The following is a 15,905-nucleotide window of genomic DNA, read 5'->3' as shown; positions in this document are numbered from 1 at the left end:
TTTTTGAACAGACCTCGTATGATGTTATAAACACTGAGATGTGTGAAAAGCTGCCACATCATGCATGACATTTAAATTTATTACTTCTTTGCTACTAACTCCATTTGCAAGATATTTTGGTGACTGTCCTCATATGCCACTGAATGTATCTACACAAATATACCACTGTGCAACACACAGTTCACGAGATGTGACAAACACTGAGATACATGACAAAGTGCAACATCATGTATAAAGTTTTGATACATTTATTTTTTACTTGGAAGACACTTCTGCAGTCGAGTCAACTTAAGCAAATCCCTGACATCTGGCAGTGCATTAGTCCTCTATAGCGCTATGAAGAGGCATTGAGAGGCATATATTTATAATTGCAGACATGTGAAGCAGCTGTACTTATACATTTGTACATTACACATATTTTTTTCTATGACTGTTTCATAATTTCAAATGTGTTTTCATGAATACATGGACATGAAATTATTTCTGTATTGCACTACAAACACAGCTCATTTTTTGTTTTAATTTTTAATATAAAATTGGTAACATGAATAATCAGGCAGTGAAAAGTTTGTCTGTTAGTAGTAAATAAAACATATCTTAATCTGGGGGTCACAACATTCACATGTTCACGATAGCCCAAAATTAAATACCTGGTATGGGCCACTGAAGAATGGGATAATTCCCTTTTCTGTACTGAAAACTACTGAACTTTGCAAAGTGTCTCGATATTACAGAGTATTTCCATACTTTCACATAGAGATCTTGCAACTGAACATCCTTGTTCAGCATGAGATGTTTCTCCCCTTTTCACTAAGATGATCTATAAGTTTCTGAATGATAAATTACATACATTGGATTCAATAGTCATATTATCCAGCTCCTACATTCTCCTTACAAAACTCTGTCAGATCTTTTGTTTTATTTTGGTGCTACCTGACTATAACTGGTGATATTAATATAATCAAAGCATCATATATAAACGTCATCTATCTGACATGCAATTAAGTAATCAGTGAGGATATGTATGTTTGAAAATACATGGAAAGAAACAAATTAAACACTTGAGATTGGCCCGACCACAAATAATTCATGAGTAGAGGTAGACTAAATGATACAAACATTATTCTATTAACCGCATCTTGTGTGAATTTATTTTCATATTTCTGTCATTTTCTTTCTGCGATTAATAAGATGTCAGAGATTTCTTGTACGTAAGAAGGGGTGATAATGAATAAATGGAAGACATTAGTTTTTCTTGTGGCTGTGGAGAAATGTGGAGAAAATATGGATAGCATCACAAAAATATATGTTAAACTTATACTAGCTGAATTCTCAAACCCAAATGCAAAGTTCTAAGATTGTTGTGTTGACTTGCTGTTTGGAGAATGATTCTCTTCTAACCACCAGTACAGATGCACTGTCCTTGATTGGCTATCATCAGTGACATCTTACTGGTCAAATGCTAACATGTAACACAATAAACAGAGCAGTGGTCACACAGGTACAAACTGTAGTATTTTATCCAAATATACATGCTTGTGCCTTATTCTCAGCCACACCAACTTTTAGCAATACTTCAATATTAATATTTGATGTAACCTTATACAGCAAGTGCATGTAATTAAAAAGCACTTGCCTCCATGTGCATCAGCACAGATGGTGCAGCAAGCACTCTGCTGTTTGCCAAACAGCCATTTGGAAGCCAGCGTGCCACAGCCCTAGGCAGGCTGCTATTCATGTGACAGATGTATATTCAATGTTAGAATGTTGATTAATGTACTCCTCGATTACGTGTGTTCGTACTAAGTACTACTTCTTTTCCCAGTTCACTACGACCAATATGTTGGTGGAAGAAATTCTTCAATTTCTTGTTGAACAGCGGTGAGTTCTTACCAACCAGCATCAGGCTCTCTCTGTGGCATTAAACAATTTGGCAGCATCATTTATGCTCCAGTGTTCACTGCCATTGATGCAACCCACATTGTTTCTCTGTATGATGATTCTGCGGGAGACTGGAATGCATATGAAAGATGACCCCAAATTGTGTAAGGTTGTCTTTCTATCATTGATTTCTCCTCATATTTATCACCTTCTGTGTCAGCTGGCTCCACTTCACGAACCTGCCAGTCTCTCTTTTGATGAAATGTTTTAGTTGCTCTCTAATTATCATTGCAAGTGTTCACATGTTATTGCTGCTTGTGTTAAGTTCTACCATTGTTAACAGTGGACACATCAGTCATAAAGGGCCTGGGAAACAGAACTTCATGACCTTAGTTGTCACTACCAGTTTGTTATTGAAGCTCACTGGGACTCAAATGCTGATTCGATGGTTTGTGATGCTATATAGTACAATTGGCTTGTGATAGAGAAGATGGTGAATGTGCTTTACAATGTGAACATCCCTTTCTCACAGAGGTTTTGCTCATTGCCCATCATCTAGAGAAGCAGGAAATCAGATAGAAGCTTGGTGTGATGTAGCCACCATTGCTTCTCCTCCTTAGCCACCATCAATTAGCTCATGTAGGAAAGACAACGTCGCAGCCATGCAACCATTTTCTACATGAACATGGCGCAGCCCCATTTGGCCTTTGGCCTTTTTAGTGGTGGATGATGCCAACATTGAAAAGTTCAAAATTTTTAGCTTCTCTATTCCTGATGAAATGCATCTGGTATTGGATCAAGTTCCCTACCAGCAACTAGATGTGCTCTATTTGAAATATTCTTCCCTGTTTTAAGAAGGTCTAGGATGTGCTACTGATTTCAAGGCTCACATCACACTGAAACCAATGGTCACTCCCATATTTTTTGTGCTCACCCAATCCCAATATCTTTAAGGGTGAAAATAGAACTTGGTAGACTGTGTTTTTGGGTGTTAACATTGCTGTCTCCTCTAGTGAATGGTCTACTCCACTGCTGAAACATAACTTGGACAAATCATAGTCTCACTTGCTGGTGTCAAGCATTTACGTCAGCATGTAAACGGAATTAGGGCTTTGCCACATCCTACCAATGTCAAGGAGTTGCAAGTCTTTCTCAGAAAGATAGTGCACTACTATAAATTCCTTCCTGATTCAGCCACAGTGGCTCAACTCCTTCATCCTCTCTTACATAAAGGTATTCCTTTTCAGTGGTTGCCCACCTATGAGTATGTTTTTATCCCGTTGAAGTCAAAATTACATTTGGCACCTTGCTTGATTACCTTCCAATCAGACCAACATCTTGTTTTGACCACAGACACCTCCCAGTGTGGCCTTGGGGCCATTTTCATGCACAAATACACATATCGCTTCGAATGCCTTATTGTGTATATTTCCTAAACACTGAAATAGGTGCAACAGTGCTACTCACAGATAGCAAAAGAAACCCTTGATATTTTGTATGTACTCAAAAAAGTCATGTTTTCCTCTACGGTTTTAAATTACCGATCATAAACCTCTGATTTCTCTTTTCCATCCTTCAGCATCTTTACCAGACTAAACAGTCCATCACCTGAAACAGCGGGCTCTTCTTTTATGAACTGTAACTATGAAACTTTTCCTTCTCACAGCACAACACACTAATGTGGATGCTCTTTCTCTATTGCTGTTTGGACCTGGTTCAGCATTTGATCAGGATGAACTATTGTATTTCCATTTACACATCAAAGCCCAATGTGCCAGGGGTCATTTTCCCATTACCAGTTCTTGGATTTTGGTGGATGTCACAGCTGATCTTGTATTATGTGAAGCTGTTCAATTTGTCCACCACTGCTGCTGGATAAATCAGCGGGACAGATGTTGGATGCCTCGTGTAATTATTATGCTCTTCGTCATCACCCCTCTGTTCTTAATGGTGTGTTACTGTTGACTACTGAAGAATCGGCACCCTTGGTTGTGATCCTGTCCACGTTGCAGTGGGACATCATGTGCCTTCACCATCTGGATCACTGGGGTGTTTCTTGCACAAAATTCTGGCCCAACATCATGTGTTTTGGCTGGGAATTGGCAATGAGATTGCGCATGCTGTGCCAGCCTGCCCACAGTGCACCACCCATCAAGTGACATCATTGGCCTCTCTTTCCCCATGCACCATCCCACAAATGCACGTTGGAGTGTACTCCTGCTGATTTTGTTGGTCCATTCCTTAATTCCTTTAGCTCAAAATTTCCTTATATAGTTCATTGCCCCCTACATCAACAGCAGTTATGGTCACAGTACTTGCAACATTTTTTCCTTGGAAATATTGCCATATGCACTTGTGATGGACGAAGGCCCACAGTTTGTGTCCCAGGATTTTGAAGATTTCTGTACAAAGAGTGACATCTGGCATGTTACAGCCCCTCCAATTCATCCTCACTCCAATGATGAGGGACAGATGGTCCGTACTTTCAAAACGCAGATGAAAAAATATATCATGTAATCTTATGTAATCTTCTCCTGAGGCAGCTCTCAATAACTTCTTGATCTCCTATTGGTTCACTTCAGTTGGCAACCATAGCCAGGCAGAGTTGCTCCATTGCTGCCAGTCTCGTACACAGCTTCACCTGCTCTGACAGTAGCCCAACCACCTGCCACTGCCCACCTTGCAGCAGTTCTGCCAAGGCTTTGACAGGCCTGCGGGTTGGCTGGTGACGTGTGGATACCAGTAGTCATCCATCACTGCCAAGGCCGCCATCTGTGCATCATGTGCATCCTTGAATGCTTGGTGCCATAAAACTATGACCAGTTCTGCCTGTGACTGACCACAGGCTGGAAACCCTGCCACCCCCTCTACTGCTGATGATGGCTCACGTGGCACGGTCCATGGGACCTCTGGCTCCTGTGCCATCTTTGTTATAGGTGCCACCACCACTGGGTAGGATGGTTAGCACCAGGCCACCTACATCGTGTTGCCACCATCTATGTTTTATCTACTGCCTCCATTGCCGAGTGCCTGCCCGAATGAGGACATGGATATGATGCCTCCATAACCAGTGCTCCCTTACAGTCTCTTGCAAGGGTGTGGGCACTGCACCTGTCCATGTCTTTGTCATTTCAGACCATACTCTCTTGTGATGACAAGACACTAGCTCCAACAGTCGTTCCCTTCCAATGAAGATATGGACATCTCCACAGTGAACACTTTTCCCCAAGGGGGAAGAAGTGTTATGAAAGCGCATGCCTCCACAGCTATTGGCTGCACAGTCAGTGCAGCAATTGCTGCACCTTGTGCCAGATTGCCATATATAAGCCAACACACCTTGGGGTTCTCAGCACCCTAGTGTTTATAAGATAGATGTATGCTCAATGTTATACTGCATATTAATGTACTTCTTCATTATGTGTGTTTGTACTAAGTACTATTTCATTCAGTGTCTAAGTATATTTCTGCACGTGGAAATGGAATACAAGTTTGTTGGTTGGAATTCTGATGTTGTATTTGTGCAGAGTTACAGTAATACTAATATTAGTTTGAACTATAAGTGCTGTATGTATTTCTGATGAAATATCTAACGGGAGCAATTTGGTGTCACCTTTACAGCAGCTGCTTCTGTCTGATCTGTATTTACCAGAATAATATGGTGAAATGCAAAGCTCAGTATATGTGCAGTACATAGGTAAAATAGCCTGGAAAGAATATGAATTAAACTCAGTATTTATCAGAATTCTGACCTGTGAGTACTACGTCTTCCATATAGCAAGTATTTTATATGCATTTTAATGGACACTTTTACAGAAATAATAATCTCCAAATGAAACTAACAGCATATACTTTTGGAATTTCAACAGTAAATCTACCCATGATGCATTAGAGATTGCTGAGTGTTCCCATAATGGTTTATGCTTACTTAATGATCCTGTGATGAAACACGCCACTTCACTGTCTCTTATATTACTCCAAACTGAAGTAAATGTCCCAACCTGATGAGAAATACTGACGAATTAGGCTCACAAATGTTTCATCTGTGGTTGAATTATATTACCTTAAGATTCCTCCAATGAATCACATACAACCATTTGCATTTCCTACATTAGCTTTACATGGTCATTCCACTGTAGGTCCCTATGGATAGTTAACTCCTATGTTTCTCTGGTGCCCGTCATTACAATCAACAGATGGGGTTTCACTAAACTAACCTACACAGGACTGGGAAGGGAAGATTGGTACAGCTGATTTATGAAAGTATAGGGGGTGGATCTCAGGCCACACATGGTCAAATACCTGTTGTCATAGGTAGGAAAAGTAGGTCTTTTTTAGGATAAATTCAAACAACAGGTTACCTGGCCTAAAGAGTATCTCCAGCAGTTTTAAAAAAACTGAAACAATCACTCACAAAACAGATTTTAACACTTCAAATACCACATATACCAGATGACCAAAATAAAAGCAAACCATTGGAAAGAGTAACATGGGACATTTCACAGACTTAACAATCATCCATCAAAACATGCAATCAATAAAAAATAAAATACAACTATTAGAAGTTGAGCTCCAATCTTTGAACTGCACAGTAGTTTGTATTACTGAACACTAGTGTAGACACACAGAAATCCAACATGAAGTATTATCATTGTATGAAAAGGCAAACTCTTACTGCAGGACTAATTCAAGGGGAGGAGGATCATGCATTTACATTAGAAAAGTAACACAGTTCAAATCAAGACATGACCTTAGTACAGTAAGTGAAGACAAACACTTTGAAATATTAGCTACTGAATTAACAGGGCTTGATATCACCAAGAAATTAATCATTTTGTGTATGTATAGATCTCCCAGTGGTAGTGTGGACACTTTTTTCAATAATTAACAGAAGTTCTAGATCAAGTCTCAACTACAAAGGCCAACAAAATTCCATGTGCGGACCTTAATATCAACAATAATATCATAAATGAATTCAGCAGCACCTTCATGAACATCCTTCAAAGTTTTGGCATGTCCCTATTGGTCAATAGTGCAACAAGGGTCACCACAACAACTTCATCAGTAATTGACCATGTGGCCACAAATATGGACAAGGGAAAAATGTGATGTAGCTGTAAAAAATCTCGGACTATCAGACCATCGTTGTAAAGTCAGGCATCAAATCATTCCCTAAACTACAAGCCTACAAGCGACATCTATCAGAAATCAAAATAAAAGATTTTTCAAAAGAACTAGAAAAACAAAGCTGGGATGAAGCATATAAGGAAACCTATGTGAATATGAAATTCTCTAAATTCTCCACATTGTTTAAATTGAACTTTGAAAAGGCATTTCCAAAAGTATGCATGTCTGTATCAATATTTCACAAAAACAGATGGATAACAACAGGTATTAAGAAGTCCTCCCAAACACTTAAACACCTCAGTTCCATGAAAAAGATTCACAATGATCCAGAATTCTTAAATTTCTATCATAGATACAAAAAGATCTATAGGAAGGTGCTGATTGCTGCAAAAAAGTCATTTAATGACAAAATAATATACAATGCAGAGAATAAAAGCAAAGCAGTCTGGGATGTTATAAAAAAGGAAATGGGGAGAGGCAAACAAATGCAGAATAACATACTGCTAAGGGAGGGGGAGAAGGTAATATATGATCCACAACACTTAGTAAACTATGTAAATGAGCATTTTTTAAGTATTACAGAGAAGTTACAATAAAAATTCCCCAAAACAAATATAACACCTGTAAATAATATTGCACGAAACGCAATGATGTTACTTCCAACCACAAAGAATGAAGTTTATAAAACTGTTCAAAAACTAAAAAATAAACACACAACGGAGATCTTACAGAAGGAGTGCAGACTCCAATGTTTTACTATGCCATACACTTCACAGCAAATGGGATGCAGTGAAAGAGAAAATTGCACTCTTGTTGTAACAGCCATGGGTATGATGCATGCTTATGGAGGAAACATTCCTCTGTAATTTTGGGCTGAAATGATAAATTCTGCAGCATACGCCCTGAATTGATCAAAACATTCCACTATTTTATGGATGTATCTGTATCAAATATGATATCGAAAGAAGCCTGGCATGAAGCACCTACATATAATAGGTTCTAAATGTTATGTTATTATTCCAAAACAATTATGGACGAAAAATGGATCAAAAAGCAGTAAATGGAATTCTGATTGGCTATGACAATGATGATGGTTATTTGATTTGGTGTAAAGAAATTCATCAGTTAATGAGGCCATGGGGTGTTATTTTTAAAGAGAAAATTATGCAAAGGGAAAGTGCTCTGGTTCCTATGGATCTTTATCTCCCTCATCAGAAGTCTCAAGAGTCATCAGACGAAATTAAGAGCAAAGTGAAATTTAGTTTTCCAAGAGAAAATGAGTTCGACAATTGCGATGAAACAGAAGAGAAATTAGAACAAAATGGGTTTGATAATTATGATGATTTACAAGATGAAACTGAAGAGAAATAAGAACAAAATGGGTTTGATAATTATGATGATTTACAAGATGAAACTGAAGAGAAATAAGAACAATCAGATGATAGAAAAATTAGGTTACAACTGCATGAACGTTTAATGTTAAAAGTCCAAAAAGACTTCAAGGCTACGTAATGCAGTTAATGACCTTTGAGGAACCAGAACCTTATTGTGACACCATAAATTTGAGTCAATGAGATGCCTAGAAAGCGTCAATGGATCAAGAAATGGCACATCAAAAAAATGGAACTTGGACTTTGGAAGATTCATCTCCTGGAAAGTGGACAATTCCATGTAAGTGGATCTATAAAGACAAATGCTGATGGATCAGTTGACAGATTCAAAGCAAGATTGGTTATCCAAGATTTTCTCAAAAGAAAGTTTCAGCCCTATGGCAAAGATGTCAACTATTCAAACATAATTCAGTGTTGCAGCCAAAGAGAAGCTGAACACTGAACAAATAGATGTGACTACTGACTTTCATCATGGTGACCTGAAGGAAACGATATTTATGACACAACTTGAAATGCTTATATGACCTGAAACATGCACCCCACTGCCAGAATGCACTAATTATGTGATGGAATTAGGATGTAAAAGAAGTGAAGCTGATCCTTGCCTCTTTATGAGACAGAAATGTTCTTACAAGATTTTCTTCATACTCTATGCTGATTGTTGCAGACGATGACAATGAACTTAAAGAATTTATTGAACACCCTGAAACAGAATTCAAAATAAAATCAAAACCAGCATCATATTTCTTAGGCTTGGAAATTGACAGAAAAGAAGATGGGTCCATTCAAGTCAGTCAGACTCACTGCACCAAGAAGGCTTTGCAGCACTTTGGCATGAGAGATTGCAAAGCTGTAACAACTCCAATTATCAAGAACAGATGCAGGAAAGAGAATCCTATCAATACTGATTCTCTTTATAGACAAGCATTTGAATCCTTAATGTACCTGTTGTGTGGGACAAGACCAGACATAGCACATGCTGTTGGAGTAGTAATAAGGGTAAAAAGAATTTTTCACTATTTGAGAGGCAGATATGACTATGGACTTATTTACAAAATCAGTGAAGACAAAGGCATTCTAGAATGTTATAGTGATGCTGATCAAGTAGGTGATTTAGAGACTAGATAATCTACTTCAGGTGTCCTCTGTCTATGCTTCGGTGCACCTCTCAGTTGGATGAGTCAGTGACAAACTTCAGTTGCAGTCTCTACTACAGAAGCTGAAGTTGTAGTGGCTAGTGAAGCAGCATGAGAAATGGTCTGGATGAAGAGACTTTTAATTGAACTTTGCCAGCTAAAGGATTTGAAACCTTGCCTATGAGTGGATAATGAAGCTGCTGTTTAACTAGCACGGAATCCTGAATTTTAGGTTGGTTGGTTTTTTTGGGGAGGAGACCAGACCGCGAGGTCATTGGTCTCATCAGATTAGGGGCAGATGTGGAAGGAAGTCGGCCGTGCCCTTTGAGAGGAACCATCCCGGCATTTGCCTGGAGCGATTTAGGGAAATCACTCCTGAATTTTACCGACAGACAAAACCTATACGTCTCAGACACTTCTTTGTTGGAGAATTAGTTACAGCTGTCGAAATTACCATTTCAATAGTAGATACAGAAAATAAGCTTGTGGATTTACTGACAAAACCATTACCTGCTGCCCAACTAAGACAGTTGTGCAAAAACATGAGTGTGTAAGTTATTAAATAAGGGAGAGTGTTACAGTTTTGCATTGTGTACAGTTTTATTTAATAACTTTGCTGACATTTAAATATCTCTTCATTACCAGACACGAATTGTTTTGTATTCTTTGCTGCAAGGGACATTTATTATCATTGTTAAGTGTTGTTTCTATGAAAACCTTGTCATTCCTAAATAACCAAACATTCCATATAATTCTCCCCCTTTGGCAGAGGTCAAGATTCAAATTTGAGACTGACACAAAATTGTCTGAGCCTCTGATTTATACTTTCTACCTTCCTCCAACCCAAAAGTGTGTGACTGTCTCTGGGTAAGAAAGCTACAGAAAGCAAATCATGCTTCCACCCTGCATACAAGGGTACCCTTCTTCACTTTTTCAGTCAACTGACTGAGAATGACCTCAGAAACCAGGTAGCAGGCTTCAATTGCATTGACACGAGCAACTATTTGTAGCCAGTTGCACCTTCTGCAATCTATAACTGCCAGCAGAGCTTTGTCCACATCTTGGACAAGGCTTCCCAGACAGCATACCTACTGCATACTTATCTTTCTATTGGAGCATTGGAGCTTCCTATGGCTAATACCCCCCCCCCCCTCCTCCCCCAGTTGTCCACAGTCCAGACCTGTCAGGGAAATCAGCCACTGCTTCAACATCGAGATGTCTCATGTTGGCTCAGACTTATTATCAAGCCTGGGCAGCACCTTGTAACTTTTATCTTGCTAAAGTGCAAGAGGACAGCTGCATAAAAAGTTCCCAGTTTCACTTTACACCCACAGATATGCAAACCCACCACTGACTGCCACTACCACTCAAGTTAGGACAAACTTATCAGATGTTGCACATTGGGAGATGCAGTGACATAGTGGTTTCCAGATGTACCTCAATCCCCAATGTCACTGCACCTTGCGGCAGCAGTCTGAAGCTTGTCAACCACGAGAAATGCAGCTTTCAGCTGTTCCTGAACAGTGATCCATTCACCTAGCGTTGACACACAACAAACACACTCACTATCCGTTTCCTACTACATAAAATTACAAAAAGTGTAATGACCAAAGCAAATCAGACTAACTAAGAAACTATGAGCAGAATGCGACAAGAGATCAAAGTACTAAAAGGCACTTTAGGTGGCACAAATCTACACTACTAAAATTACAATACACAATATATACACAAAAATACATAAATAAATAAATAAAAACTAGCACTAAAACTAAGCTAAAAAGTCAATTCACAATACACTAACAATCAAAAAATACACAAATTCTTAGAACAATCAAAAAGCTTCTACTCAGAAGCATGTAAGAAAACCACAAAAGTAAACGCTATAAACAAACTGTATACTGCTGTTGCTGGAGTTTCTCCCAGCTCTGCAACTGGAATGCTACTGATTAATTCACTGCTGGAGAAAAATGCAGCACCCTAAAGGACTGTGTCCAGTGGCACTAGGGTATAACATATGCACATTGAGGGATTGTAGTTGTAGCTATTCATTTGTCACAGTCACCGACTATCAGGTGGTGCTCAGGAGGCCTGGCTGTGCACCCTCTGTTTCGACTCTGTAGGTAGTAAAGGTGTTGAATCTATAGGTGAACAGTGTTTGAAACATTCATTTTAGGGTACAACTATGTCTCATCAACAAGTATGTACTCCTGTCCAGCAATTTCAGCCATTTGGACTGGGTCATATTGTGAACCTGCAGAAGGCTGAATGGACATATTGATGGATTGCTGTACATGGCACAATGTATCAGTGCTGTGTCACAACTTTCAACAGTGTTCTGTGAACCATCCTCACATCTTCAGACCAGGTTCTGTATGTCCACCTAGTATAGACCCACATCAGCTGTCGCTGAGCAGCACTGGACGACTGAACATCATCAACCGGTGAAAAGCAGGCACATGTTGCGCCTGCTGAATCACCAGGAGCAATTGGGAACTGTCAGTTTGTAGCAGGATGATCACATGTTCCTATGGCCAGGCTACCTCTGATACCACTACACCAGCAACCATAGATATTCTGACGTTGAGGAAGACTTGACTGGAAGAATGGAATGGTACTCTGTTGTCTTCACTCATAAAGAGTAGTTTCTCTGTGTATGCCAGTGATGAACAGATGAATGAATGGCATACACCGGTGAGATGCCTAGTGCAGAGTGCTTTCCCCCACAACACACAAGTACCATACGAGGCTTCGTTGTGTGGGGGAAGAGGGCCATCAGTTGCAACTTTCAGTCACATTTAGTGTTTCCTTAGGATAAAGTAACCAGTGCCTGCTACACTGCACAGTTTGCTATCCTTATGTTACAGTCATTTCTTTGACAGGAAGGTGCTGTCTTTTTTAGCATGACAATACATATCAACATACACCTGTAGATATGGAACATACTCTTTGTGATGTACAAATGCCTTGGCCAGCCAGTTCACCAGATCTCTCACCATCTTAACACCTATTGGACATGATGAAGAGGAAACTTGACCAGGGCCTGCATAAACTATTATCGAATTGCAACAAAAGGCACTTGATGCATGGTACAATCTTATCACAAGATGCCATTGGGCACCTTTATGATCATTGCGTGCAAGAATACACACCTGCTTTTCCAACAGAAGGGGTTACACTGTGCATTAACGCAACAGTATGTGATTAAGTTGGTCAGAATTTATCATATACCCCCACAATGAGGGATGACCTATCACCACAGTTGTCAATAAAATGACCTTGTCCTTGAGAGGTTGCATTTTTTTTCTGGCAGTATACAATATATTTTTTGTATTCTTTAGATATACAGGGTGGTTCATCTGAAGTTTTGGGTGAGATTATCTCGAAAACTATACATCAGGTAAAAATAGTGGGTAAGACATGTTTGTAAGCTCAAAGGGGGACATCAAATGATACTATAGGTGACCCCCAGCCCCCGCTCCCTTGGGTGGCAACTTTTAAATCTTAAATGGAAACCCTCATTTTTTTATTGCTGATTCAGCTTCTCCATAAAAAAGTAAACAAGGTTTGTCTGAAACACTTTTTTTACCATTGACAGATGGCACTATAATAGAGAAAAATTAAAATTGGGGAAGAACACCGATTTATTTAGAATGATCAGAGGAGGACACACCAAATTGATACAAAATGTGCACCAATTCTTTCATGATGCCAAATTAAGCTCTTTTTTTTTACAAAATGTATCCTACCTGCCACAGTTTTTGATGGGGGGAGGGGGAACAGTATTAAAATCTCGTTAGGAAACTCTTCACAACTGCATTACTCATCCGCCTGTGGTGCTACCATGGCCAAACTATGAACTATGGCTCAGTATAAAGGTCAGTGAAATGCGATCAGACATCAATTCACTTTCAGATTGTGAACCATAAACAACAACTGATGAAAGTAAATGATTCTTTAACGAAACATGGCTCACTATCCTCCTACATAGATTGTTGATATGATGTTAATTTTAGATGAATGCCATAACAATTACGCTGAAGCTGTGAAATTGTATGCGGATTGTTTCCCAAACAGACGACATCCAAGCAAAAACAATATTCAAAATTGCACCCAATGAGCTCGAAATGGATACATGCACCATCCACCTCATCATCGTGAATACGATGAAAATGATGCTCGTACTATTACTGTTCTTGCCTGTGTTCAACAGGATCCCGAAATGAGTGGGCGTGTGATTCAGAGACAAACTGGAATACTGAAATCAACTGTTTTGAGGATTTTGAAGGCACATAAATATCATGCCCATCATATCACAGTCACACAGGCATTAACACCAAAATATATGAAAATACGAGTGCATTTCAGCCAATGGGCTTTGGAAATATAAGAGGTGACAATGATTTTTTTTAGATACTTTATGTTCACTGATCAAGCTACATTCAAAAACAATGGCAAATTAAATCATCATGATTGTCATTATTGGTCCCCTGTCAATCCACACTGGCTCAGACCCATTGACAATCAACACAAATGGCCGTTAATGGTCTGGTGTGGAATTTTAAACAGTTACTTGATAGGACTGTATGTTTTTGACCAAAATGTTACTGGGGAATCTTATTTACAACTTCTCTGTGATGATTTGTTGGAGCTAATGGAAGATGTTGATTTAGGAACTAGGCAATTAATGTGGTTCCAACAGGATGGAGCAGCTCCCCATTATGCTAAAAATGTGTGGAATTTAAATTTACAGTACCCTGGTCGGTGGATAGGACACAGCAGACCAATTCAGTGGCCTCCATGTTCACCAGACCTAACATCTCCTGATTTTTTCTTGTGGGGTTATTTAAAAAATATTGTTTATGAAAGACAGCCCACAGCCTGAAATGATATGGAGCGACACATCCGAAGAGCGTGTGCAGCCATACCACATACCACGGGATGTGCTGCTCAAAACTGTGGACAACTTTCGCAGACGATTGACTTCATGCATTGAAGCAAATGGGGATAATTTTGAACAATTTCTTCATGGCTAATTTCATTAACTAAGCACCCCAACATGTGAGAGGTAAGGGGACTCTCACTAATGAAGCACCCCAGGACTCACACTAATGAAGCACCCCATGGGAACATCATTCTACTACGTCCATGTCATTGTTCCTGGATAACGCAAAAAGTAGGATACAGTAAATTTTGTACAAAAATAGCTTAAATTGGCATAACGGAAGAATTGGTGCACATTTTTTATTGATTTGATGTGTCTTTCTTGGATAATTCTAAATAAATCCAAGTTCTTCCCCAATTTTACTTTTTTCTTGATTTCAGCGCCATCTGTTAATGGTTTAAAAAAATGTTTCAGACAAAACTTGATTACTTTTTTATGGAGAATCTGAATCTGCAATAAAAAATGGGTGTTTCCATTTAAGATTTAAAAGTTGCCCTCGCCCCTCCCAAGGTGTAGTATCATTTGATGTCCCCCTTAGAACTTATGAACTTGTCTCACCCACTATTTTTACCCGATGTAGGGTTTTCGAGATAATCTCATCTGTAACTTCTGATAAACCATGCTGTATATATTGAAGTCCCTTACATACCTTAAAATACTGAATGGGATCCTCAGGAGATAATTTTTTTGAATTACTGAAGCACTTACTTGTATAGAGGCAGTTTTTTGAAGAACTCAAGATACTTTATCTGCTTCAAGTCAAAAACTTTCAGCTTTTCTCTTATTAGGGCACTTTCTGCATTGATGAATGGTGTTGCTTGCATCTTAGTGACAGTTGCTATTTTCATAGTATTATTCCACATTTCAGGTAAACTCTGTAAAACAATGAGTTATACAGTGAGTTATACATTCTGAATGTCTGTCCCTTAACAATGACTACATGGACCAAAGAAATGCACTTGGTTAAAATTTCAGACTTTTCTGTTTTGCAACTAACAATAATTGCAGAGCAGATCTTCCACTGCATAAGTATAGTACTCAAAATATCACTCCTTATATGAAAAGGGGTGTAGACACTGTTCCGGTGTAACGACAAGCACCAGCACAACGATGAAAAACGGAATAGCAGAGAGGGCTGTGAGACAACGTCAGCCAATAGTACACTGACTGGGATGATGCCACAACCGGAGCAGCCTCTTTACGAAGAGAATATAAGTGCTGCTCCACCTAGCCACATGCAGTGGAAGATGAACTGTTTTACAAATGCCACAGCAGTGACTTATGAACTGGTTTGTTTTGCCTACATTGAAATTGTATATACCAAAGGGCATTGATTATTTGCATGTCACCATTTGCTTGCGACGTACCGTTGTGAATATGCAAAGTTAAGTATTGTCAATTTAAATTACTGTAATAAACTCCATTAATACG

General features: G+C 39.1%; 1 protein-coding gene across 1 annotated transcript in view; it reads right to left on the bottom strand.

The window, feature by feature from the left end:
* The window catches only part of LOC126195528 (dynein beta chain, ciliary-like), a 930,907-nt gene that overhangs the window by 500,606 nt on the left and 414,396 nt on the right, over window positions 1-15,905 (bottom strand). Inside the window, exon 26 of the mRNA XM_049934154.1 lies at window positions 15,183-15,349. Coding sequence (XP_049790111.1) covers window positions 15,183-15,349 — 167 coding nt within the window. The remainder of the gene's footprint in view (window positions 1-15,182; window positions 15,350-15,905) is intronic.

The sequence above is a fragment of the Schistocerca nitens genome, chromosome 7 (genome assembly GCF_023898315.1).
Source record: "Schistocerca nitens isolate TAMUIC-IGC-003100 chromosome 7, iqSchNite1.1, whole genome shotgun sequence".
NCBI lineage: Eukaryota > Metazoa > Arthropoda > Insecta > Orthoptera > Acrididae > Schistocerca > Schistocerca nitens.
Note: the sequence above shows the minus strand (reverse complement) of the source record. Positions and strands in the feature narration are given on the sequence as shown.